Source organism: Sparus aurata, chromosome 19 (genome assembly GCF_900880675.1).
Source record: "Sparus aurata chromosome 19, fSpaAur1.1, whole genome shotgun sequence".
Taxonomy (NCBI): domain Eukaryota; kingdom Metazoa; phylum Chordata; class Actinopteri; order Spariformes; family Sparidae; genus Sparus; species Sparus aurata.
Genome location: NC_044205.1, coordinates 5,284,557 through 5,311,943, shown reverse-complemented (window position 1 = coordinate 5,311,943; position 27,387 = coordinate 5,284,557). Strand labels below are relative to the sequence as shown.

The window sequence follows — 27,387 nt, the reverse complement described above, 5'->3', positions numbered from 1 at the left end:
AGTAGGAAATGAAGGTATGGACACTAATAAGAAACGATGTGTGTGTAAGCTTCTGTTTGATCTTGCTTTATGTATGCATGTATGAGGATATATGTAGGTGTGTGTGTGTGTGTGTAGGTATGTATGTAGATATATGTATGCAGGAATATGTGATTGTTTGTATTCTTTATCATAAGAACTCTGGTAAACCATGGAGTGAAGAGCTTCCCATGTTCGACTATATATAGTTAAATATGCCCTATTGTTTAAAAATAAAAAAAATTAAAAAAGGGGGCAATATTTGGATAATAGAATAATGAAAAGTTTCAAAATATGTTGTGTGACTTTATCAGTAGTACAGCTGTAACTGTGTGAGAGAATGTACTTGCCAAAGTAAAAAATATAAAAAAAAAAAAAAAAGAATATGAGTCAAACCTTCGTGTGAAAGCATAATTACGATGAAAGAGGCACGTCTAAGAGTTACCGTAGTTTCGTTTTCGGACAAGCTAATTTTCAATGGAGTGCAGGGGCACTCTAACGCTAGCATCAAAATTGTTATTTTTAAAACACTAAGAAGGCTCAACACGACATTAAACTTTGCTCGTAGTATCACCAGGGTCTCTACACATGAACATGAGAATTGAGAACAAGGTTTTTGAACGACTCATGGTTGGAGCTGGATCTCTGGCGCGCAGCCGTCGAGGCAGACAAAAAGTGTCGATGCCCGAGTGTGACCTAACAGGCAGGAGAGTAATGTTGGACGCTCCTCAAGCCTGCCTATTAGGTCGCACTCGGGGATGCCATGATGGCGGCGCGCCGGAGATGCTGCTGCTAACGTGAGTTGTCCAAAAACCTTCTTTATAGTAAACTCTGTGTACACAAACAATGTTCTCAATTCAGAAAATCCTTTGAATCGATTCAGGCAAGCAGCGGCCCCAGACCCCTGCTGTCCCTCGCTGGACGCCTCTCGGTCTCCGCCTCCAGCAGCTGGAAGCGCCTCGCCTGCGACCTCGGGTGATGCACTGCGGAAACACTGTCGGAGCTGCGGAGGCAGGTAGCCAATGTCTGACACACCGCACTTTCGTAGACTGCGCAGCCGGTCTCACCCTGGTTGCTGCACCGTGCGCCCGCGGGTAGCACTCTCCTCCGGGGAGAGAGGGGGGGTCAGTGTCAACGTTTACCCCCTCGCGTCTAGCCGGAGGGTGGAGGGACGGCGGTCATGTCAGACAAAAATGTACCATGCAGTCCCAGAAACAATGGCACTTTCTCAACTTAACTATGGTTGCACTATTTTATAACTAGAACTTCCTAAAGGAAAGATTACTTTTTTGAATTAAAAAATTATCAACAGGTACTCTAATGAATTTTTTGTTTATTACTACTTATTACTGAATCGATATCCAAGCATTTAAATCAATATTGAATCAAATTGATATTGAATCGAGTTGCGACCTAAAGAATCGAAATCGAATCGAATCGAATCGTGAGGTTCTTAACAATACCCAGCCCTACTCTGCCTCCACCATTAATATGGCATCTTCGTATGATTAATATGAACAACAATTTTATGAAAAGGTCAGTGATGATCCAGGTGGGAAAAATCTGACCTTTTTGTGTAAACTTTGCCCGCCAGGTCTCATGAAGCAATTCCGTATATCATCAACAGCAAACCTGAAACGGCACATTGAACTAAAGCACCCGGCTAGCCTTTCAAGGTATGTGCAAGTACATAAAAATCAAAAGACACGGCAGCAAATCGCATTAACGGCGTACAGTAGCGGCTCCGCTGTCTTCATCTCCCAGCCGCAGCAGGACAACCTGGTTTTGCAGTATATTGTCTGAGAGCTGCAGTTTCAGTGTTAAAACTGATCAAATAGTAGCTGTCTGTGGCTCTATATGGGGTGTGGCAATAATTTTGAAAAATAATCGCTCGCAGCAACATATTGATAGAAAAAGAACTATGAACTAGTTCATTTTTGGAACTGTGAACTTAGGTCAAAATTTTGAATTATGAACTATGAACTGAACTAGTTTGTGTAGAAAGTGAACTTTCCCAACGCTGCCAAAACCTGAAGCTGGAATAATGAGCAGACTGATTCTGCTGAGGAGACTCAGGTGGTCCTTTGGCGTGCAGTAGTGTAAATCATTTTGGAGTTTTTTGGTTCTTATTTACATAGGCGTAGAATTGTGTATGGACCATATGGACGTGTCCATACCAGGGCATGTGAGTGGAGTGTGGAGCGGAGCACGGAGCGAGCGTGGAGCAGAGCACGGAGCGAGCACGGAGCACGGAGCGGAGCACGGAGCGAGCGTGGAGCGGAGCACGGAGCGAGCATGGAGCGGAGCGAGCGCGGAGTGGAGTGTGCGAAATATAGTCGGAGCACAGAGCAGGGTTTTAAATCCAAAGGCCAGAGCGATGGTTCCGTTTCGCTCCAGTTCCGTTCCGATACCGCTCTCCACGAGTCTAGGGCATGCACAAGTCCACACAGAAATTTGAGCGAGCGTGGAGCGATTTCACAGGAGCTGAATGAAATTTTAGGTGAGCGGAGAGCGGTCTTTGAGCGGAGCTGTCTGGTATAACTTTGAGCGATGGAGCGATGGAGCGAAGGAGCGAACACCCACGTAAGCGGGGAGCGGAAATTCTCGCCGCTCAGCTCCGCTCACATGCTCTGGTCCATACCAATCTCAAACAATGGCTGAAATGTCCACACCAATATTTTTTACACAAAATATAAAATGTATAATTATTAACTTTATAAATGTGATGGTGCCTGCCTGCATATTTTCACATAGTCATAGAGAGTGGTTCATTATATAATGTGGTCTATTTCTAAGGAAACTGGTCCAGCTGTAGACAGCTGGACCACATAGTGGTTTGCAGTATAATGTAATGTAATGCACTATGACATAAATAAAGTTCAGACATTGTTATAACACAGCCTCCTCGTCTGTCATTAGTGTCATTGCACTGCTTAACAACATATACAAGTTTTCTCCCCTGGCTGTGGTGCATGGTGGTGGTGGGGGGTGACTGGCCATGTCCCCACCAATGTCAAAATCAAACCTACACCCTTGATTTTATACGATATACTATATGTAACTGGGGGTCACTGCTCCATCTCAGAGGCCATCACAGAGGCCTATTGTGCCACTGACAACCCAAGCTAAGTATGATCTTCATAATATAGAGGTCATGTGTATTTGTCTATTTGTCCTGCAGGCAAAATCCTAGTGGATGTGAGTAACAACAGGAGGGTGAACCAGTATCCGGAGTCTAATGCTGAATATCTGGCTTCACTGCTGCCAGAATCCATTGTGGTTAAAGGCTTCAATGTCATCTCAGCCTGGGCCATGCAGCAGACCTGCCCCAAAGATGCCAGCACACAGGTGAAATCAGACAAACTCTATTCTGTAACTTTATTGTCCACTTTAATGGAAATATTCCTTAGGCTTCACCCAAAGTACAACACAAGTACATAAAGGCACAAAAGCAGAACATACCAATAAAAAACACACAAATATACACTAGAGCAAATGAGTTGAAAAGCAGGAAATAGGTTATATACCAGAGGTAGTAGTGTTCCCTGATGCAGTCATTCTGTGTTCAGTGCCAGTATTGTATGGGGAATAAGATACTTGTTGTATATGTTTTGGCCGGCCTTTGGGACCCTGAATGAATGGCCAGATGGTAGCAACTCAAAGTCTGAGTGCAGTGGGTGTGAAATTTAGGAAATTGCCTTTCTATGTATGTAGATAGGATCAAGTTATACAACAGATGTAAATTGGTGGTATGTTAAGTAAATATAAGAAAAATGTAGGTTGAAAAGGCAACATAATTCCAGCTGGACTTCAATCTAGATGTGCTAATAATCTGTAATAACAGGGGTTTTTAATCTTCTTTCACATCACCCACAGATTTGCTCAAAATACTATTCCACCAAGTTGTTATACCAACCTTTTGACTTGAATGTTGAATGAAAGAAAAGATGTAGGAAAAATATATGGTAACTTCTGAGAGGCATTTAAAGGAAATCATATATTATCAGATATCCAACGAATCCCATGAAAGGGCAAAACCAACATGTTATTCCTGCTCTTAGTGCTTCCCTACCTCCTCTGTGGCTCTGTCAATCTTTATTAATACCTTAAAATGTGCATGGCATTGGTATAGTATTTTATTCAAAATATTCAAAAAAGGCGTTCAGTACGTTCCTAAAGCACTGCAACTTAAGCATCCTTCTTACTGTTCTGTGTAGGTGTTCATTTGCAGTGACTCAGTGGAGGCTAGACAGCAGATAATGGAGCTAGCCCGACATCTCAACTTCCAGCCTGTGGATATGGGCACCCTGTCATCCTCGCGGGACATTGAGAACATGCCAATACAGTTATTTCCTGGCTGGAAGGGCCCCGTCCTCGCTGCCGTGGCCCTCTCCATCTTCTTTTTTGCGTACTCTTTTGTGCGAGATATCATCTACCCTTATGTGAAATACAAGCAAAGTGACTTCTACAAGATTCCCATGGAGATGGTGAACCGAACACTGCCCACTGTTGCCATCACTCTCTTGGCCCTGGTGTACCTGGCAGGCCAGCTGGCAGCTGCCCACCAGCTCTACTATGGTACCAAGTACAGGCATTTCCCACACTGGCTGGAGGGCTGGCTCCAGAGCCGGAAACAGCTGGGCCTGCTCAGCTTCTTCCTGGCTGCTGTCCACGTTCTCTACAGCCTCTGTCTGCCTATGAGGAGGTCTGAGAGGTACCTGCTGCTCAACACCGCCTACCAGCAGGTCAGTGGGGTGTCCACATTTATACTCACAATTTGACCTTCCACCCCCACAACACTTGCAGTATCCACAAAAAATTCAAGAAAAAGGTCAACAGAAATGTTATTATACATGACATTGATATAATACAAGATCAATATGAATCGCTTGTCTGTGCTGTAAGTGTAGAGAATTTGAGGTGGCTTAGCAAAAACACTGGCAGTTGGATGAAAGTTCTCCATCCAACACATCTACACCTACCAACATTTAAAGTTCAGCTTGACTCAGCTTGTCATTACAGTAAGGTTGCCAGGTTTGGTACCATTGTGCCTGTATAAAAGCCTGGTTCCCTTGTCTGGAAGTACAGGTTTTTAGTTAACTGCCTCACATAAGGTCTGTGGTTAACACAGGCTTAACATGGTAAAAGGACTATTTATACAGCACTTTTCAATACAAGTCCGCAGTAACCCATTTACACACACATTCATACACTGGTGGCAGAGGCTACATGCAAGATACCACCTGCTCATCAGGAGCGATAACCTCTCTGACACACTCACACAACGGAAGAGTCACCGGGAACAATTTGGGGTTCAGTATCTTGCTCAAGGACACTTTAACGTGTAGACTGCAGGGGCTGGGAATCAAACCACTGGCAGATGGACGATAGCTCTTTTAGCTGTTTTTACAGGCTGGCTTTTGTTGGTGGTGATGTTAAGATCACAAATCACAAAAGTGGTGTTCGTCTGTGAAGATAATCTTGCTGAGAAAAACATCAGTCAGTATCATAAGCTTAAAGCAACAGAGTTTATTTTCTGCAATAATCCAAATTCGGTTGAAAAATAGGTCTTTTGTTGATGGAACCAAGGTGATGTTTACTTTTGCATTATCCTTCAAAAATATATGTCATCCCTGCACCACTTTATCACCAGAGATGCTGCATACAAGTATCAGGTGGATGGATACCCTGTAGTTTGTCAAGAAACAGTTCCAGCACATAAGTCTCCCTTAAACCACAAACGGATATTTTAAAAAAAAAAAATGTGTGCAGGATGGAGAAAAATAATTAGTATGATTTTCAGTTGTTGGTAGTTCTATTTATGAAGTTTGGATGGAGCCAGGCTCAGGTTTCCCCTGCTTCAAGCATTTGTCCTAAAGTTGTCTCACTATGTCCTCTAACCTTGTCCACTGTGGGCTGAACACACAGCAACAGACTGATATCCATCTTCTCTTCTCACACAAGTAGACTGGGCCATCCACTTACCAAGTGGTTGGTGGTTTGATCCCCACCCCTTTCCTTTTTGACACGTCAAAGTAACCTTGTGCCACTTGGACACTGTTCCCCAAATTACTCCTGGTTGTCAAGCTCCCTGTACGGTATGATTTGCATCGGAACACGGGTGTGTGTGTGTGTGAATGGGTGAATGAGCATCAACTGGCTCGTTAATTCCCTGAAATGTTACAGTACAGTAATTGTTTGTGACCATGCATAAAACAATACATGAAAGATGATGATTGTGGTGAATTCCATCTTGAACATCCTATGTGTTGGCAGGTCCATGCTAATGTGGAGAATGCATGGAACGAGGAGGAGGTTTGGAGGGTGGAGATGTATGTTTCCTTTGGGATCATGAGCCTTGGACTTCTGTCTCTCCTGGCAATCACCTCCATCCCCTCTGTCAGCAATACGCTCAACTGGAGGGAATTTGGCTTCATACAGGTACAAACATCTAGTATAGAGCAGGGGTTCACAAAGTCTGACACTGGATTACTCCAACACTGAAGGATACTTAAAACCATTTTAACACAATAATAAGCATGTATATGCACGTTTATAAATGCAGGCAAAACCACTAAAAATGTATTCCTTTCTTATTACCAGTGGATGGGTTTGACTTTATTTGCCTGGGGAGCATATGGGGGTTTGGTGCCTTGCTCAAGGGCACCTCGGCAGTAGTCAAGGAATTGAATGGGCACCTATTCAGCTACCAGTCCACTTCCATATTGTGGTCCGTAGCTGGACTTGAACCGGCCACTCTCCGGTCCCCAAGCCAAGTCTCTACTGACTGAGCTACTGCCTCAGAGAGAGGTTCACATGTGGAGGAGCGATGCTATGACGTCATTCGTCACGTTTTTGTATTCATGTATGATGATAAACATGATACACAAGGAAGCTTTTTGAGCCGCTTTACCTTCATATACAGGCTAATTTTGGTATAAAAGTGGTATGTGGATGAAACACCTATGACCCCTGCAGGGTCATTTTACCTGAGGATACTAATAGTAATTTTTTATATTGATGACAAAATCCAGATGTTAGTGGGTGTTAGTGGTTTTCTTGTCCAATGAGAAAGGAATATAAATCACACAGGAAAAATATGTGTAACAAATCTGTGTCCAGTTATGTCATGAGCTGTATGTCACAGCTGCTGCTGCCCGTTAGTGTAGCTAACCACTTTTTCTTAGCCAAGTCGACTAAAAGTCTGGATATTTTAATATAGATTTAGTCAGTGAAAACTGTTTAAAGTCCTCAACTCGTGGTGAAAAGTTTACATACACAGAATATGTACAAATACACAGAACATGTATTCAGATCATTTATGGCAGTCTTCAGTTCCAGTGAACTCTCATGTTTCTGTGATGAATGAGTGGAGCACAAACTACTGTGTTACAAAAAATATTCATGAAGTTTGTTTCAAATCTGATTTATCATAGATCTTCTGAAAATCTGACCAAATCTGCTGGCTCAAAATACATACAACAACTTGAACAATTTAGGTGATCAAATGATCTCTGTATCATGGCCTCTCAACCTCTGAGTGACCCTGATTGATTGATAACAGCTGGTGACTTTTCTGGGTCTATTTTAATAGGACCTGTTTGATACAGCCATTAGACTCAGCCACAAACACTGCAATGGGAAAGTCTAAAGACCCCACATTGATCTGAAAGAGCACATTATTGATTTGAACAAGTCAGGAAAGTCACTTGGAGCCATTTCAAAGCAGTTACAAGTCCCAACATCAACTGTACAACAACTGTTTGTGAGTATGAAGTAGCTTCATGGCACAGTTGTGTCACTGCCACGATCAGGAAGAAGACATTAATTAATTAATTAAAGTTAATAAAGTGTCTTATTGTTATTGTGTAGCGATAAGAGGTACATGTAACAGGTATTTTGATGATCCACGATGAGTGTCCAGGTGTTCTAATAGCTATTTTAATAGCTGTTTTAATGGCTATTATGCTAGCCATGATGGAGGAGTTGTCAAGGTAATAGTAGTTTGGTTATAATTAATGTATGAAATAATGTTGCAGCAGTCACAACTGGCAATCAGGACAAACGATTAACAATGGATGCAGGTGCATATAGTGTCATATTCATGTGAAAGTTGTGACAGAAAACCTACAATTACTAAAATACCTTCAATTGTCCACGACATTCTCACACAGACCACATTCTCTCAGCTTTCGCAGTACACTAAACACGTTTGTTGTCTTCTGTTATTATATAAAACAGAAATACTATTGCTCTTTATACCACAAGGGGGCACTGTTGTATAAGACAGGTCATAGTTAACACGCTGTACGTAGAGAGGTCAGAGTGCAACAACATGGCGACTATGTACGATACGACGCTGCTACTGAGAATAATGTTACAGTATAAGCTGTTGAAGTAAACGGCACTTGTTCATGATTCCAGCGCCCCATCATTGTTGAGTTAACACCACAACGTTCACTTCATTCAATCATTTGAGCCAGAGTACCACTGCATCTTACCTACCATCTCGCAAGTGCGAGTTATTATCTCGCACGCGGCAGTTACTATCTCGAGCGCGCGACTTACCATCTCGCTCACACGAGATATAGCAAGTCGCACGTGTGTGATAGTAACTGGCGCGTGCGAGATAGTGAGATTGAGGAGTCATGTGCCGATTTGGGTTGATTTGGGCGGGGTCTGAGCCGGTCGGCCATGACGGTAGGAGACGTTAACGGTTGTCAGGGGCAACGCCTTCAGAACTTCACAGAGGCGCGACTAAACATTCCAGAGCTCTTTAATTTTTGCGCATTTATTATTTTATGCGGGACAGAGAGGGATCTACGAAAACGAGAAAGAAAAGGAAGAAAGTAAAGCAATGCAAAAAGATAAGGCGAAAGAAAAGGGACCTTACAGGAACAAGTTCACACCAAGCGCATAACAGCGGTATTTGGAGAAGCTCTCAGACATCCAATATATCGACCCATACGAGCTCCCTGCAGCGGAATGGCACAGAGACCTGGACCATTTACCTCCATGCACATACATGGACATCGTCAGTTACCTTGTTTTTGGTGTAAGTTACTACACAATGCAGGAGTTTAAAAGCCACAAGTCTTTGGAAAGTTACGAGACTTTCTGCTGTGGCTGGGTGCAGGACTTGACCATCTACAAGCCTCCAGGTGGTGAAAACAGAGTTGTACTGGCAAAAAGACATTTTTAGAGAACGTAAGGTCCTTTCTTCTTATTGCAGCCAACCAAGCAATCCAGCGTCTCCTCGTCAGGTCAGAGACTTGCTCTACTTGATGCTGTGTCCATTTCGGCAACCTAAAAAACTGTATCCCATTGTTCCCAGTGTTTTCCATATGTATCGTGTGAGGTACTGGAGCAGTTTTTAACACAGCAGTGACTTCCAGGCATGGTAAAACAGTGCGGAATTGTAAAAACCTCCTCTACTACCGAGTTAAGAACACATGTAAACAATCGTGTTTTGCCGCCGGCATCCTGCCATCATGGCGGAGAGGGGGAAGATCCCGCGAGATACCGTGATATCGAGGGGAGGGGCTCTGTACCATGACGACAACTCCTCACTCTCAATAGTAAGTCGCGCGTGCGAGATAGTAAGTCGTACTCACGAGATTAAAAAAAACCCATCCATGTCACCTCCAGGGCTCCGTAAGTTTCTGCCTTAAATGAACTTAAAATATAGCTCAATCATCAAACTACACTTACTTACAGTTGTTTTTAGAAGCCCAACATGCAGATTTCCACGACCCCACCCCTGCCCCCACAACTCTCCTGCACAACCTGACCTGCTGGTGAGACACACTGCGTGGTCTGAAACACGCTGATATAAATAGTATTGGCTAAGTAGCAGAAGGAATAGCTTAAATAGACGGCCAAACTGCAAAGGGGTAAGTTTGTTGTGTGTAACACAGAGTGAATGAAGTTTTTCATATGTAAATGTAACACCTAAACTGGAGTTGTGTGTCTGAACTGTCTTTGCTGCAGTCCACTCTGGGATACATCGCCCTGCTCATCGCCACCTTCCACGGCCTGCTGTTTGGCTGGAAGCGAGCCTTTGAAGAGGAGGCCTACCACTTCTACCTGCCCCCCAACTTTGTGGTGGCGCTGGCCTTGCCAGTGTGTGTTATAATGGGGAAGGTGCTGATGCTGCTCCCCTGTGTGGCCCGCAAGCTCCACCAGATCCGCCGGGGCCTGGACAGCAGTCAGTATCGGTGCCAGCGCCTGGAACCGGTGGGCTCTGCTGTCCAGGTTTCACCTGAGAGAGTTACCATCATGTGATCCCTGCAGCACAGCACTATCTACTCCTCTACTGGGATTTTCACATATACTGCCATAGTTAGCTGTTTCGTTGAAGCAAATGAACAGTAATTATTCATATGATTCTCATTGGAGGGACAGTATCATTCTTTAAGACTGAATTGTGTACTTGTGTACTTATTACCTGTAACTGTTCTGATTGACTAGTGACCACATTGTATGACTGTCATGTTGCTGTTTGCCCATCTAAGCTGTAAAACTGAATATAATATATAATATAACTTCCCATGACAGTACGCCTGTTTTTTTCCAGGTACTTTGCTCCTCATGTTTTGGCAGAGATTACACTGAGATATTGAGTGTTGGTCATTACTTTAAAGGGCAGCTTCACCCATTTTACACATAAAGTGTATTGTACGGTACTAGTTCTGCTTGGACTATCAAAACCCTAGTGTAGTATTGTCTGTGGCTCTGGGGTTAGCTTTGTTAGGTCTAGGAAAATAAACCTGATTATGTCACAGTAATGTCAAGGAGGTTGGAGAATACATATGTATAACAGAACACCTGCATTTACGAGGGCAAAGATTAAAAGATGTAGGTGTTTTCTTACAGTGACTGGCAGGGATGGGCAGATGAAAAGTCACTTTTCATTGTATTATGAGAAGTATAGGATCCAGAGTTTCTGACCCATTCTAGGGACTAGTCACTCAGGTGAAATGCCACATTGCAAACTGCCAAGAAATGTTTTGATTATTTGCAATATCTCTGTTTTCTGTCTACCTGTATTAATGTAAAACTGGATATTTTGAATATAATTCATTAGTCTCGTGACACTTACAGTATATGCCAGATGACATGGTCCTTTTTTTGTGATTTTAGGTCTAGGTGTACCATTTCAATCAGCGCTGTTACAGTGAACGTGTCGCACTGGGCTGATGTAAAACTTTTCCATTCAACATGATCTGTCATCTTATACACAGTATGTTACAAAGACACTGCTGTTTCCCACAGTATGAGGATTACCAGTGGCCAGTCACCAGTAAATGTACTTGACTCTCCTTTCATGAGTTCACACAATGAACAACACCATGAGCAAAGCAATCCAAGCCTTCACTACCATGCAGCAGTAAGCTATATAACTGTAACAGGAAATAAAGCAAAATGTGATCTTCACTGTGATGGATAATCTGTTTAAAGTCTTTCTGAAATCTCCCTGGGTTTGGAATGAAATGTGTAAAAAAAAAAAACAATGGCTGTCTGGCTGTGATGCAGCAGCAGTCATTTTAGAATGTATTTACTGTTTATGTCTTGCCAGATTGAGTAAGTCATCGGGCAATGTATTTAAATTTTGCATTACATCTTCCTTGACTCTGATCAAACCAAGCTTTGGTATGACTGCATTGATTTAATGAGCAGAGAACAATAATTGATGTGAGAGACAGAAAAAGGCTTAGCATCAGAATCGGCTTTATTGCACAAACAGTTTACACCGCTCTCAACGTACTCACAGAAACAGACAGCTAGGAGTGTACAAACGAGGGATGCCCACACTTTGTCCCTTGGAGAGCCTTACCTTAAACTTTACATTGGGCCATGAGCAAAAAGCAAACACCTACTGTTATTGTATTGTAATGTTAAGATTCAAAATGTTCCCTTTATTGACTGACTATGGAGGGCAGAATTGAGCCCTAGAGATGGTCAGCTTTGGCTGCAGGCTCCTCCGTTCTAAGCAAAGAGGGCCTTTTGTAGTGTCAAATCTAGACTGAAGGTTTCTAACAAGGCAGTACATGGAACTGTGAAACACGTTGCAGACATATCAGTGGTATCCAGAGCACAATCAGAGTGACCACATCATCTCAAGAACAAAACACATTACTTAGTTCACTGCGAGACAGAAAAGCACAGATACAGAATTGCTGAATAAACAATACAAGACCAAGACTCTAATCAGCAGTTGTCCTGTCAAAAGAAGGCTGTCTTGTTGTGGTCTCAGACGACAGCAGCAGCAGTTTCTAAACCACTTCTCAGGAATGGAAACAAGGACTGTCCCAGAGGTGGGTTTACAACTACCTGCAAACACAGTGGATTACTGTAAAAAAGTTTAATGAATAAATGTACTGATGAATCCAAGTTTGAAACGCATGTCAGTAACAGAAGGGTTTATGTAAGAAGGCAAACAGGAGGGAGAATGATACCACAGTGTTTCAAACCCACAGTGAAAGATGCTGGTGGGAAGATTCAAGTCTGGGGCCGTTATGCCTCCTCTGGAGTTGGACACCTGCACAGACTAGACTACACCCTGAACAAGGCGAAGCACCATTCTCACCAATCCATTCTATAGAGACATGCTCCACCCTCTAGTTTGATCTTTGTGGAGAATGATTCATACTGCAGCAGGATAATGAGGCCAAGCACACCTCTAAGCTTTGACAGAACAATTTGAAGACCAAGGAAGACCAAGAAGTCCTGACTGTCATGGGCTGTCCTCCACAGTCACCTGACCTCAACCACATTGAACATTTATGGGGGCACTTGAAGACTGAGCAAGCCAAGCCTTCTGTGATCACAAGTAGCTTTGTGGAACACTGTCAGATCATGCTGGGATAACATGAGTTATCAGGTTTTGCACAAGCTTGTTAAGTCCGTGCCAGCTCGAGTGCATGCTGTCATTGAAGCGACAGGGGGACATACCAACTACTAAGATATTCTGACATTCATGGACTTTTTTCAAAGATCAAACTGTTAAGCTAACATTATCATGTGGAATGAAAAATTGTATTCCATTTATAACAAACCCAAAATAAAAGTATTTAAATGTGTGAACTCTGACTTTTGGACCCTACAGTTTGAATGTACAGTACAGTTTTTACTTAATGTGTTTCTGTATGTCATTTGCTCCCATTTGCTCCCATTTGCTCCCATTTGTCAAGGTTTTTTTGTACATACACATTTTTACCTCCTCTCGATTTTTAATCAACATACATCAGTCATACAAACACGTAACACTGAGGTTATTGAGTCAAAGAGATTTCAGGCAACATTGTAATCTTCCACATTGTCATAGTCTGCAAAGTATTCAAACAATGGTTTCAGGGACATTTTAAGAGGGGAAAGAGAATTAAAAAAAACATGCAATTACATTTTCAATGTGCTTGCAAGATACTGCACAATCACCATATGTCCCCCTTTCTCTAGCCCTGTTTCATGCTTAGGCTACATCACCTGAATTTTGAATCATTTTGGCATTCTGACAGTTAAAAATAGCTCATTTGAAGTACGTCACAGTGTTATGCTTTAGAGTTTATTGCATCTAATAGATGTCCTGGCGTTAGTTGGGCTTCTACATTGCTCAGCTGGTAGATTTCAAGCTCCATGTGTAAAGGCTGACCTCCTGGCAGTGGTGGTTCCATTCCAGCTCCTTGCCTTTTGCTGTATGTTCCTCTATTAAAACATCTGGCCCAAAAGCCACTTGATACCTGCTAACATCCAGCTTTTGTGTGCAATGTGAATGTATATTATCAGTATTTGCTCAAAGGACGATTGACCCTTCAGTAGTCATGGGTATTTATTGCATCAGGCTTGGCTTTAATGTGAACACATCACCCGGGTGAACTTGCTAATTTAGCCGTTAGCTTGTTAATATCTGCCCAGCCGTCTCGTTGGTGCTGAGAGAGAAAAGAGAACAAGGAACCGTTGTTAGTCACTTCCATGTGGCCTGAGCCTGTCACCTGGCTGATTGCTACTGCAAACCTATCAGAGATCAGAAAGAAGAAATGATTCACGCAACTTCATATTTCAGCCACACACACTTAATGTTCTTTTTGGCTTTCTGACATTTCTGTTTAATCAGTCATGAGAACAAAGAGGGGTTGTTAATGTTTAAAGACATAAAACATTCAGCTAATGAAGATCTTCTCTTGTGGTTAAAATTCCTTCCCCACAACTACATAGTGCAGCTTTCAAACAGTACAACTGTCTGACAAATGTGTTGCACATTTCTCAAGTCATACTTGTGTATAATCTGCTGTCAAATCAACAATCTGGTTTGGTTTTTGAGGCAGCAGTGACCTCTACCGTCTGTCAGTGAAAGCTGGAGTCAGACCATCTGTCCTCACTTCAGTGTGTGACTGTGTGCATGTGTGTTTACTGAACATGCTTGCGTTGTAGTGTTGCATGAAAGATGGAGGAAAGGTTGGTGTGATATTTGTAGTGCTGATGCAGCATTTTGTACTCATGCTGAGTTTTCTCCTAAACATGTAAATGTGGACCTGACCCCGAATGGTTCTTCACAGAAATAGTTTAAAGCTTAGACTATGAGCCAAACATTCTTAGTGCGCTGATGAGTTTTGGAAAAAGAAGCATTAGGTTAACCTGATTAAAGTCTCTCAGTTAAAAAACAACTACATGTCATGTCTAACCATACTATACTACACTATATCTGCAATTAGAAGGCTTCTGGTAATGTAAAGACAGATCTCAGTTCCTAAGAGAGCTTCAGAGGTCTTCTCGGTCAGTGAGGAGAGACCAATAGGCATCCATCCATCAACTGTGTATCCTTTTTGGATACACAGTTTCTAAGGTAGTCAAGTTGCTATAAAAAAAGCTGTCTCAATAGGCTATATGCCACCCGTTGTGGTGACGTACTTCCGCTTAAAAGTCAGCCAGCGTGAACACTTCCGCTGCTTTGTTTGTTTTAGTAGGTAGCGGCTAAGCTAGTCGACTCGACGATGAAAAAGTTTAAATATCAGCGATCGTCTGGTACAACAGCTGAGCACTGTTGTGTGCCATTGTGCCAGGCATCTAGCAAGTACAATAATGTGCTTAGTTTTTTCACTTTTCCTGCCGACGAGGAGATAAGGCGAAAGTGGATAGTCGCGATCCGCAGGGACAAATTTACGATCACGGCTCACACCCGGGTGTGTAGCCGGCATTTTAAACCGGAAGACATCCGTGAGCCAGCATCAGAAACTGCACGACGTCTGTTAAAAAGGGGATCTGTCCCGGAGTTATTTGAGTGGAACAATTTCTCCCTTCCACTTCCACGGCCGGGGGTTTGGGAGAGAAGGCAGAGACTACCGCCAGAGGATGACAGGGAGTCTAACGCACCGGACCATCTAGCGGAAGACGTCTCAATGGACCACGACTACGTGTCGGCTCCAGACCCAGCGGTCGTCGATTTGGTGCTGGAGGAAAATGCTTCTCTCCGGGAGGAAATTCGCAAGCTACGAGGACAGGTCGAGAGCCTTACGCTGAGGCGGCGATTCGGCATCCACCGTTTTGCTGCCTCGGACAAAGACATTAGATTCTTTACCAGGTAAGTAAGTGGGGATAATGCATAACAGTATACTATACGTTTGGGATGAAACATGATTAATTAGCTCAATATTGAAATTCTATCGTGAACATGGATTATACAGTGCTAAGTGCTAATTTGTATTGCAGGATTGCCCATAATAAGTGCTGGATTGCTGGGCAAAAATGCCTGTATAAAGTGCTGAACTGTATTGCAGAAATCCCCGTACTAATGTGCTAATAAGTGCAAGATTCTATTGCAGAATGCCCATATTAAAGTGCTTCAAGCATACAACAAACAACATATTAAAATACAACAATTGGACAAAGAAGTATACAAATTTAAGTATGACCATGTTCACAAATCTGGTTTTCAAATAGCCACGCTTTAAGATGTTTGGAGAATGATGCGATGGTTGGTAGTACCGTGTATGTAAAGTGCAATATGTTATATGGAGGGTATATGATTACAATATTTGTATTCTCAGAAATTATAATAATAAAAAAAATAGGCAGATACATTTAATTAAAGTCATCTGTTTATTCTGTTGGGTAGTTAATTATGAACAGTTATTATTGTTATCTGTTTTCTATTTTTTTTTTTTAGGTTTGCATCATATGATCTCCTCATGCGGTTTTGGGCCTTGATTGAGCCCTCTCTGCCATCTATGGTCAGTGTTGGACAAGGACAGAGAGGAACTGTCACTGATTCAAATGCTGCAACTCATTCCCTGCAGCCCATTGATGAGTTGTTCCTGTTCCTAAACTACCTGGCCCTTGGATCCAAGCAGCGGGACCTTGCTGACCGGTACAGTGTCCATCAGACCACAGTCAGCCGAATCATAACATCATGGAGCAACTTCCTGTATACAGTACTCGGCTCGATAAGGATCTGGATGCCTGAAGAGCAGATTCGCGAATTTCTGCCTGCAGACTTCAAGGACTACCCTGACACTACAGTCATCCTTGACTGCACTGAGCTGAGATGCCAGTGCCCATCTTCCCCTCTCCTCCAGAGTGAGGTGTTTTCATCCTACAAATCCCACTGCACTCTGAAAGGGCTCATTGGAATTGCACCACATGGGGCAGTGACATTTATCTCTGCACTGTATGCTGGGTCTATCAGCGACAAGCAGATCATGCGAGAATCTGGTCTCCTTACCCTCCTAAAACCTGGTATGGCTGTCATGGTAGACAGAGGTTTTCTTATTGATGACATTGTACCCTGCAAGATCTACAGGCCAGCATTCCTCTCTGGCAGGTTCCAAATGTCTGCAGGTGAAGTTAGGGAGTCCCAGGCCATAGCATGTCTCAGGGTGCACGTGGAGCGCCTCATTCGCCGGGTCAAGGAGCACAAATTCTTTGACTCTGAAATTCCGCTTCGGCTTTTTGGGAGCATCAACCAACTCTACACTGTGGCCTGTCTCCTCACAAATTTTGAAAATGGCCCACTGGTAAAGGCTTAGGCAAAGAAGCCCGAGGTCTGAGTAACCACAACAAAGTCCCCATTTTTTGAGGAAGGACTTTTTGAAAACACGTGTGTATAAGTTCATACAAACATGCAACTACACACTTTATCTCATTTATATACAAAGTGCTCTGTAAATAAAGTCTGAATGATAAATATACAGTGTGACTGCCTTTGGTGTGCACATCAAGCTTTCAGTTAGACGACCTTCATCAGGGCATTGCACATAAAATAACGTGCAATGCCCTGATGAAGGTCGTCTGACTGAAAGCTTGGTGTGCACACCAAAGGCAGTCACACTGTATTCTTATATTTTTATTATAGATTTATAGTATATATTTAGACAACCTTCATCAGGTCATTGCACATAACATACAGTGTGTATGTTAGTGCAATGACCTGATGGAAGGTTGTCTGTCCGAAAGCTTGGTGAATATAAAGAGTTGCTTGGATCTAAGTGTGCATTAAACCAGTTTTTGTTTGTACTTTCAAGAAATCTAAATCCCTTTTAAAAATACTTAAAATTGGAGCAGTAGTCTGCATTCATCTGTCCACTTTCCAAACCCCTTTTTTCCTTAATCTTATCAGTGTTTATAGTTACTAGTGCAGTGCCTGTAAGAAAAATATATTCCTATAAAAAAGTGGGAGGTTAAGTAGCTTTTTCATGAATGGCCAAATGAGGCTGTGTTTGAAGGTGGGACGTCAGGGATATTTAGGTTTGTTGTGAAATCCGATATTCTAGGGTATAATTGGCTGTTTTTGACTATTTTTGATTTTGCCATTATATTTACCCTTAAAAACTATTTACTTGGTGTCATTATTTTCAGCACAACCTCACATGTGTGACTGTACAGTTATTTTTTTTATTTTGACATACTGTATTAACACAATGGACCTAAAATCACAAAAAAAAACATAAAATCAGAGTAGAAAGTTAGATTTTTTTAATGTGAAAACCACAAATATGTTTAACAAACCATTTTTACTTATAATGCAAATATAAATTGTTGTTTGCTAAATATGTGCATACATTTTAAACATTTACGAAGTTATATGTAACTATTTACATTTAAATGCAGGCAGTGCTCAGGTCTGCCTGTGCTCCTTCCAGCTGAATGAAGAGCTGCACTGCCTGCTCCACATTCAGCTTCTCCTCATTATTCTGACTCATTAAACAACAAACCGACTCCACTACACACTAAACACACTACACCAAACACTACATAACACACTAACTATACACTCCAAACACGCTAAATGTCACAAATCTCTCAACTCTCAATATCGCTGTCTACACACCGACCGTCGTTGCCTGTCAATCATCCGCCTAGGTCCCTCCCACCACTTCCTGTTCCTCAACAACCAAACTTGCTGCTTGGACACTTTCGTGACAAAAGCCCGTTTTTACTGTTTCTTCTGCACCAGACTCAAAGCAAACGTGACGGCAATGTTCGCGAAAAAGCATGGCGGACATTATTTACCCTAAGTCCGGTTTTGGACATGCCGATGCGTCCGGTCCGTCGCCTCGGGAGGTGCTAGCTACACACGAACATCCACAGATTCCGATTCCACTTTGTTGTCCGCGCGTCTCCGGATCTCCTCAGACCCGAACAGACTCGATCCTGGACTCGTTTAATCTCATTAATCCACAACAGTCAGTTTAGATGCACAGAACAGAACAGAACGGACCGAACCGCCGGCAAAATCCCGATCCAGCTCGCGCCGCTGCAGGTATAAATCTGCTTGTTTCTTCAGGTATGTCGTGGGCTTGAGCTCTGCAGTGATTGGCTCTGGTGCGCACGTGACTGTGGTGGCTCTGGTGGACTATGCTCGTGGAATTTGTAAAGCATTTATGAAATAATTTATTCACGGTATCATTGCAGTCCAAACAAATGCTTACATGCACACCACTGAACCACGCAGCAGCCATGTTGAAAGTCTCAGGTCAGTCTGATCCTGATCCGCAGAGATATTTGACTAACAGACACATACACACACACAGACAGAGATTCTGTGCTTTTATAGAAAGATATGAAATCTGTTTGCATACAGTTCAAGCCTTTGAATGCTACCTTATTAAAATGCTTGTTGTGTCAATTCAAGTAGTGCTCTGCTTTTGTTTGGTGACTCATTTTTTTAAATTCCTGTCAGTTACCTTTTTAAAACTTACTACTTAAGCTGTACAGACCATCAAAATGCTTCGATCCAAATCATTTAGTTTTACATGTAGCCAAAACATTACATCACAAACATAATGCAGCAACATTTCACTGAATTTCTTTTGTATCCATCACAGTAACTATAAATACACATACATTGCCATCAACTCACTAATTGCTCAAGCAGGTATTGAGGTAAAAATAAAAAAAGAAACAATCAACTTTTTCTTTGATGGTTTCAAAGACTTCCATGTCATGGGGAACCCTCTGAATAAACATGTCATCTTCTGTGTAAATGACAAAGTCACACCAGTCACAGCCAGAAACCGACATTTGTCCCTGGATTTGCCAGTAGTACGCATGGGATCGCCTCAGTGTGTGTCTACCCTCCCTGATATTAATGTAAGGGCAGTCCACATAGCTCTGCACATTTTGGCATTTGATTTCCAGCAGGCCAAACACTGGCTGCCCCTCAGGATCATACACGATCCCATCAGGTGATGACCCCATCCATGGGGCATCAGGGTGAATCAGGAACCCACAGGGGTAGTGATTGACCTCCCTTACCCCGCAGTACTCCTCTACTGCTATAGGCTCCAGGTCAAGCCCCCGCCGCATGTCAGCAGTCTGACTGGATGGTCTCGGAAGCCTTTTGGCGAGGTTTTCAGCAGAGCTTTCTCCCCTAGAATGACAGACCTCTCTAAATTTTGTGGAGGTAATGCGGCACCTCCTTAGTTGATGCCACTCAGCACTGGAACTCTGCTCTCGTGTGCTGCTCTCAATTTTGTGTGCTGTCACCAAAGATGTTTCAAGGGACGCCATATGATGGTGTTGATGTTCGGAGCAGACGAATGCACAGGTAGAGGGGTCCCAGCCTGTAACCAGGGAGTGGCAGCTGTGGGGGAGAAGGGGCAACTGTATGTGGACGGGTCCTGCGGACTGTCCTTGTTGGCAGCTGGTAGGACAGCACACTTCCCTCTTGCACCTGACCAAACTTGGATCCAACCAGAGGTACATCACTGGAAATGGCCATCGTTGTGATCATGGGAGCTTCATCAGCAGTGAGTCCATGATACACATCCTGAACTTTCAGCGTGGAGATGTCTGGCAGAGTGCAGTTGACGCCTTTATACAAGTTGCCTCTGTGAAAAAAAAATAAAACACAAACAAGTCATGTCATAAATAAGAAACACGTGCAAAAGTATGTGTGCAGGCATACACGCATGTATGTAACTAAATGAGTTTTGTGCATGTGACAGTGTGTGTGCTTGTGAGTTGCTTGTATGAAGGAGGTTGTGTGTGTGTGTGTGTCCATGTCCATGGAAGTAAGTAAATGTGTGCAAAGGTGGGGGTGGTGGTACATACATATATATTTGTATATACGTGTGCGTTTAAGCAGGTATGTGCTTCTCTGTGTGTGTAAATGTGTAAGTGTATGTATTCTGTGTGTTTGTGTGTGTAGTATTAATAGTAACGCATACCTGATTCCTTCAACAAGCTTCCTCTCCTTTGGTCTGGCTGACAAGATGACCATGTCATTAACTGGACCAGGTTTAATGCTCTGCATCCAATCAAAAACGCGTTTCTATAAACATTGAACCGATATCCATACATAAGAGTCATTAAAAGGTTGGTTACCATGGTCCTTGGTTTGTGCCACTTCTGTTCAGTCTCTGTACAGCTGAACACTGGGGGAACAGATGTAAGCCTCAGCTGGGAGGAGTGGGCCGTCTGGTACAGTAGAGCTGCCACATGGCTGCACAAGGCTGAACCTGCCACACAGGTGCACTGGCATCTCTGCAACTCGACTGGTTTTGAATCCCTTAGCACAATCTGTTTACAATAGCAAATGTTAGTAAGAGAACAAAATGTACTGGCTGCAAGTCTAATAATAGAAAGACAACATTAAATTAGTGAACTTCTGTTAGTAAACTTAAAAACTGTGCAAAGTGAAACAGGAAAAAGTGTTATAAAAACACAATTTATTTGTAGTTAACCATGTAAAATAGCCGTGTAATCTCACTTTACTTATTTCAAAGAAAAATACAAAATAGACGTTCAATTGAAATTATAAGAACTCAGAGCACATGTTTCTGTGAGAGCCATTAATTTTACATTCTTTCTGAATATGACACCTCGGGTACCTTAGGACATAATTCAGTGATTTATTCGTTATTCGCAGCAATGACATGACTAACAGAAACTTGATTTGAGAACAGAAACCTGTTTCTTAGTCTGAACTGAACCTGTAGAATGACTTTCCCTTACACTCAGACAGTGAGGCTTCTGGCTTTTCTTCATGGACCTGTAGCACTCAGCCCTAACTGTGACCTCTCCTGCCTCCTTGTTTGAAACTGAGATTAACATTAGGCAGGAACACACCAGCCCAACCGTTGGACGTCTGAAGCGTTTGGAGAGACTCGGACGAGGTCGGGAACAAATATGTTTGGTGTGTTCGGCTCTGTCGGAAGCTTTCGGAGCCGCGCGGACGTTGTCGGATCCGACTGAGCATGCGAAGTCTGAGGAGGAGGGCCGTCGGACGTCTGAGCCATTGGATTCTCTGATTGGTTGTGTGCCAGCTGAATGGCCGTTCTGATTGGCGGTGTGCTGGCGAATCAGCGCTCAGTTGTTATGTCCGTTCAGGACGAATTAATTTGTGTAAGTTTGGTAATGCCTTGCTGCATGTTTAGTATGCAGCTGTTTTTTATCGGAAATAGTTAAGTTTCGTTTTGATCGAAAGTAAAGAGAGTTGCGTGCATAAGGTTCTCGTTTACAACACACAACACAAGCGCCACCCGCTTATTGCATCTCGCGCAAGCGCAGAACGTACACGCTACTGTGGCGTAGGCAGCACGTCGAAGCGGTGTGTTCAATGTAACTTTTCTGCCGAACGGGTCAGACAAGAGGCAACGGAGTGGTCGGAGAGTGGTCGGATAAGGCAGTTGGACGTCTGGGCGGTGTGTGGGGGCCTTTAGGGTTAGGATAAGACATCGCACAAACGAACAGTTTTTGACGCTAACCTACCACTCTGCTAACATTAGCTATAGATGGAAAATAAACGTTGCTTCGTCACTGAGCTAACTTTGGCTAGTTAAGGGCTAGCATGTATCAGAGTCAGTTTGGTGAACTGTTAACTTACCTTCGTAGTTGTTAATATAACTGGACACGTACAATTTGAACTCTTAATCCTTTTTAGACGTGGGTGTCTTCGACGTTGTCTGAATGATCCGAATAACATCGTTCACCGTTACCGCCGGCAGATCCTGCAGCGACCGGGTGAAGAACGCCATTGCTAACACTGTTAACTGTGCGCCGGAAGTAGTTCGGCTGGCTGAAAAACCCGGAAGTGCCAGACCGGAAGTCCGCGGCATATAGGCTATTCCCAGCCAGCATGAAAAGATGAAGTCACTGAATTCTCGACATGAAGGATTTAGTATGAATACATTCAAATGTTCAAACGTTTTTTCCCCTTATTTTTTTTACTTATAGCACTTCTGAAGTTTGTGTAACATGTAAAATGTGTATTTACCAGGCTGTAATAAAAACATTAAGCTGTTTCCAATATATAAGAAGCAATTCAATTGTTGTATTAGCTTCAAACTTTTCATTTTTATGTTTGACCCTTATGTTCTTCCCAATAAAAATAACAGAATAAAAAAGAATAAAAATGAAACATTTCATTATCATGCCTGTTAGAGAAGATGCTTGGCTGACTTATCTGTTTAACTCTGTTGGGTGAAACCCGGGGCAAGTCTTCTTACATCAGTTTAAAGAGGATGGGGTGCTGGGGTTTCCTCTGAAAAGTTTATCCAATTAGCTCTTGGAACTGGCCCCAAGAGCTCTTGTAAGAATTTTAGTTCAAAACAAAAATGCCCCAGAATTATTAACAGAATGTTTAGAATTCACCGTGCAGACATCAAGTCAAAAATGTGTATGTATTTTGTAATTTGCCAGCTAACTGCACGCTCAAAACTCTCTTTCTCCAGCAAGTCCAAAGCTCCTGTACAAGTGGGGTGAAGACAAACACTCCACTGGTAGTCTGGCTAACTACACGGCTAACTAAGCTTATAAATTTAAAGTAGCTAAAGTGATGGAAGTATGACAAGATTATAGTGTGCAAAAGTCAGCACTTAATCTGATGATATGCTGCCCCTTATTGGGATGAGAATTAATTGCAGGTGGCCTAGTCTTACAGACTGCACCTTTAACTTGGCATTAACTAGAAGACATGTCAGCCCTGTGACAAACCAGTGTCCCGTCCACAAGAAGCAACACACTGTATAAAAATAATTTTAATGAAAACCATCACACTGAAATCTCAATACAATCTCATCATAGCAAATAAAACTCAATTCACAGCATTTTGTTCCACAGTTTAAGAAACATGGCTAAAACAGTCAGAGTGTCACAGTAAGCTCAGTAGAGTGTGTGTGTGTGTGTGTGTGTGTGTGTGTGTGTGTGTGTGCTGGCTGTGACAGTGACGTTCAATGTCCTGCGTTAGTGTCTTCAGTCCAACAGCGACATCAGTCATCACAGGACGAGTGGAGAACTACTGCAAACGATTCTCTGGCTTTAACTTGTGCCGAATGCAGAAATCAGCCACAAGGCCTGTATGACCCGGTTCTGTTCCCGTCGTTAAGACATAAAGGCACTTAACTGTCAAGTTCTGATTCTGACATGACTGTGGTGACAACAACATGGCAGTCCAGCTTCGTCTTGTAAGAACACCTTTAAAATGTTCCTAAAACCTGTCCGGTCCAGTCTCCCGGCTGTCAGTACACCTGTGCGGCGGTCCTGACAGAGGTGACACCTGGGAGCGCAGCTGCTCCAGGTACGGCAGCACCTGCTGGGCACTGGGTCTGCAGCGACCCTCTCCGCTCCAGCAGCGGCCCAGCAGAGTCCTCCACAGCCGGCCCTTCTCCGACCGGAACAGCGGCTGTGTCTGCACACACGGCCGCAGGTTGTGCGCCACCACCGCGTACAGCACGTGCTGCCTGTCCCCGGTGTAGGGCTGCTCTCGGGTCAGCAGCTGCCACAGAGTGATCCCGAAGGAGAAGATGTCCGCTTTAGGGGACACCGCCTCGCCTTTCAGCAGCTCCGGGGGTCTGTGCGTGTACGTGCCCCCGACGTGACTGAGCAGCGGGCTGGTGGCTCTCACCTCACAGCCTCGCTCCAGTTTCAAAGAACAGCCAAAGTCGGCTATTTTGCAGACGTCTTCGCCGGACAGCAGCACGTTGGCCGGCTTGATGTCCAGATGCACCACGTCGTGTGAGTGCAGGAACCGCAGGCCGTGCACAATGTCCGCGGAGTACCTGAGCCACCGGTCCTCCCCCAGCGGCTCTGCACACTCGTAGATGACCTGCTGCAGATTTCTGCTCCCCACGAACTCCATCAGCACCGTCCCGATGCTGTTCTCGTCCTCACACTCCGCAGGTACGCAGGTGCTCGCCGCGATCACACGCACGATGTTCCTGTGGCGCAGGTGTGCTGCGTTCAGCTCGGCCCAGAAGCTCTGGCGGGACGCCAGCTTGTTCTTTGTGCACTTCTTCACTTTCTTCAGCGCGACGGTGTCTCCGAGGTACTCCGCCTTGTAGACGGAGCCGAAGCCCCCGGAGCCCACAGGCTGCATGGAGCGCAGCTCCTTCCAGTGGATCACAGAGGACCAGAGCCGGCTGGCGACTCTGCCGTTGGGCCGTGGTACCGGGACTTGTAACGTGGAACCGTGAGGATATTTGGTCAGCGGACTGCTGCAGGTCCCGATGTCCAGAGAGGGGTAGAGGTCTTTGGGCAGCAGGCGACTCACGGGGATCGGTGAAGGCATCGTGTATTGGGCAGGGTGCTGCTGCTGCTGGGTGCTGCTGCAGGGTGCTGCTGCTGCTAGGTGCTGCTGCAGGGTGGTGGTGCTGCTGAGTGAGCAGCAGCTCAGCTCTCTCAGAGCTTTCCGCTCAGACGCAGACACACACACACACACACACACACACACACACGCAGCCACACCGCCACTTAGTGTTGTGGAGTATGTAATGCTTGCTGTTGGGGTTCATCGGGTTCATCCCGATGGTTCAACTCAGTTTATTTGAGCCTATCTACAGACTGGGAGGACGGGGGGAAATGAGCCTTGCATTCTGTGGCAGAAAAGCACAGTAATAATTATGGGTGTCAAAAAGTAATATGTGTGGTGTGTGTGTGTGTGTGTGTGTGTGTGTGTGTGTGTGTGTGTGTGCGTGTGTGTGTGTGTGTATGTATGTGTATGTGTGTGTCTACCAGGGACCTAACTAAGCAGCAGCTTGGCGGTAGTTAATAAATACAAGTGATTCTCTACAGTGTACAGTTCTACAAGTGCAGACTGACACAGTGCCTCAGGAGGCAGCATGCTGCTGGGGGAGGGGGCTCCACTGAGGAACATGTTACAACCTCAGAGCCTGTTTGTCCTTCTTACTCTTCTCACTGAGCCTTGCAGCAGCATGAATACACCATCACTACTTCACACAACGTGCTGCGGCCTCTGTCAGCCTGTTCATCGTAGTGAGCGATGTATTCCTGCACTTGTGGACAGTTATTGTCATAAATTCAGATTTTCCAGAACCTCCACAAAAAGCTGTTAATGCAGACAGACGTGGTGATTAAGTGATGGGTGCGTGGATGTCAGTGCACACAGGCAACAGTGAAAACAAGAAGGGGAATTAGCCTGCAGAGTAAGATATAGCTTAGCTTTGTTGATGTTTGACTGGGAGACAGCTAACCAGAGCGCTGTACACATTACCTGTCAGACTGGTGAGCTGTCCTGCTGGGACACACTCCAGCCCTCTGCAACTGTGGACAGTGTTTAGGAGAATGGTTAGAAACTGTCTTGGCATCTTGATGGGGTTGTTTCACATTACAGGAAGATTAAATAAACAAGTGACATCAAATTATGAGAGCAAGAGCACGAGAGAATTACTAACTCACATTATGTTGTAACATCAACGTACTTGTTCTAGGCACTTTCTACAGCACCATTCATCTGGCATGACTGTACACAGAATGGGGCAAAGATAAAGCTCTTTCTTGTCAGACAGTAAACCAAACTTAAGACAAAAGTGTGCTAAGTTAAGGCTGCGTTGTTCACATTGGTAAGTACTTAAGCTATGCATTCTATTTCACACAAGTTACATTTTCCTTGGATCCACCCAGCATGCATACTTCTGCACCATCAACTTTTAGGTGGGGTTCACCTCATATTTTTTAAAAGCCCTTCCACTAAAAACAACATGGTAGGGAAGAAACAAAACACAACTGTTAACAACTGCAGTTTGAGTTCAAAAACAGAACATTCAAGATTTAAATGAAGAATATTCTGCTTGGCAGATCACATATGCTACATTTTGATGAAACAAGATATACAATACGTTCAGAGAAAGATCAGCCCAGTCACCAGTCACATTTCTGCAAACCACAGATTGACATGTTCACAAAACTGGTCAAATCACTTTCACAGTACATAACCTGACTTTCATGTCAAGAGGTTGTGTGGACCGGGCTGCAGTCAGAGGCAACAAGACTGCCAAGCCAGTGGCTGTGGTCCGAGTTGCATTTAAGAATTTGTCAGCTTGAAACCGGTGGATATTTCTAAGGAGCCCTTGGGACAATTTCTAGCCATGTTTGTGGCAACCAAACTCTTGATAGTAAGTTGGCCCATCTTGTGCAGTTTGTGGCAACCAAAACAGGTAATTTAAGACAAAACAGTCTTTTCCAAACCAAGTGGTTTGTGTGCCTGAACCTACCCTTTGTAAACTGAACCCCAAGAAACGTTGACTATCTGAGCCAGCATTTATTTTTTTTAAATGTAGATCTTCGGTAGTTACCCATAGGCTTGGGGCGACACATTAACACAATAATGACTTTGGTCTTTTCATCAGATTTCAGCAATCCATAAGAAAACGTTACTGTAACACAGGACTTACCTAGCCTAGCTGCTATTAGCTGTATTGGCCTTATGTTCACTTAGCTGTAACCATCACAGTAACCAACTCTTAAATTAAAGATCCAGTTGCAGATTAATGTATGAGCTACCAACCAGTTTCAGCTTGTGTGCAGATTCACTCTCCTTGCATTGGTCAAGGCTGAAGACATTTAGTCGTGATAGTTGTAGCCACAACATCAGACTTGGTGTTGAGTACTTTAAAGAAGTGAGTGAGTAAATGTCTG

At 43.7% G+C, this 27,387-nt stretch overlaps 4 protein-coding genes across 5 annotated transcripts in view; 2 read left to right on the top strand and 2 right to left on the bottom strand.

The window, feature by feature from the left end:
- The window catches only part of steap2 (STEAP family member 2, metalloreductase), a 31,287-nt gene extending 19,794 nt beyond the window's left edge, over window positions 1–11,493 (top strand). The window contains exons 4-7 of one of the 2 annotated variants that reach the window (XM_030398789.1): window positions 3,200–3,366; window positions 4,236–4,763; window positions 6,295–6,459; window positions 10,009–11,493. In XM_030398789.1, coding sequence (XP_030254649.1) covers window positions 3,200–3,366; window positions 4,236–4,763; window positions 6,295–6,459; window positions 10,009–10,302 — 1,154 coding nt within the window. In that variant the 3' untranslated portion in view covers window positions 10,303–11,493. The remainder of the gene's footprint in view (window positions 1–3,199; window positions 3,367–4,235; window positions 4,764–6,294; window positions 6,460–10,008) is intronic. The other variant, XM_030398788.1, reaches the window with a different exon arrangement.
- Window positions 11,494–15,008: 3,515 nt separating this feature from the next.
- Window positions 15,009–17,156, top strand: LOC115570467 (uncharacterized). The gene is made up of 2 exons (XM_030399074.1): window positions 15,009–15,595; window positions 16,181–17,156. The coding sequence occupies exons 1-2, from the start codon at window positions 15,009–15,011 to the stop codon at window positions 17,037–17,039; spliced, it is 1,446 nt and encodes a 481-aa protein (XP_030254934.1). The 3' UTR covers window positions 17,040–17,156.
- A 2,852-nt stretch (window positions 17,157–20,008) lies between these two features.
- On the bottom strand, window positions 20,009–22,550 carry LOC115570464 (uncharacterized). Its single transcript, XM_030399072.1, has 5 exons — window positions 22,340–22,550; window positions 21,469–21,554; window positions 20,839–21,033; window positions 20,682–20,761; window positions 20,009–20,342 (listed from the first exon to the last, which is right to left on the bottom strand). The coding sequence occupies exons 2-5, from the start codon at window positions 21,499–21,501 to the stop codon at window positions 20,009–20,011; spliced, it is 642 nt and encodes a 213-aa protein (XP_030254932.1). The 5' UTR covers window positions 21,502–21,554; window positions 22,340–22,550.
- A 924-nt stretch (window positions 22,551–23,474) lies between these two features.
- On the bottom strand, window positions 23,475–25,129 carry mos (v-mos Moloney murine sarcoma viral oncogene homolog). Its single transcript, XM_030397584.1, has one exon. The coding sequence runs from the start codon at window positions 25,019–25,021 to the stop codon at window positions 23,942–23,944; it is 1,080 nt and encodes a 359-aa protein (XP_030253444.1). The 5' UTR covers window positions 25,022–25,129; the 3' UTR covers window positions 23,475–23,941.
- Between the last annotated feature and the right edge of the window lie 2,258 nt (window positions 25,130–27,387).

What these genes read in the sequence shown, in the direction of transcription:
- LOC115570467 (XM_030399074.1), top strand. Translation starts at nt 15,009, where the DNA reads ATGAAAAAGTTTAAATATCAGCGATCGTCTGGTACAACAGCTGAGCAC. An exon ending in GACATTAGATTCTTTACCAG is followed by an intron (nt 15,596 to 16,180) that starts GTAAGTAAGTGG and finishes TTTTTTTTTTAG; the next exon opens with GTTTGCATCATATGATCTCC.
- mos (XM_030397584.1), bottom strand. Translation starts at nt 25,021, where the DNA reads ATGCCTTCACCGATCCCCGTGAGTCGCCTGCTGCCCAAAGACCTCTAC.
- LOC115570464 (XM_030399072.1), bottom strand. Translation starts at nt 21,501, where the DNA reads ATGAAGAAAAGCCAGAAGCCTCACTGTCTGAGT. An exon ending in AGAAGCCTCACTGTCTGAGT is followed by an intron (nt 21,034 to 21,468) that starts GTAAGGGAAAGT and finishes TATTGTAAACAG; the next exon opens with ATTGTGCTAAGGGATTCAAA. An exon ending in GGCACAAACCAAGGACCATG is followed by an intron (nt 20,762 to 20,838) that starts GTAACCAACCTT and finishes GATTGGATGCAG; the next exon opens with AGCATTAAACCTGGTCCAGT.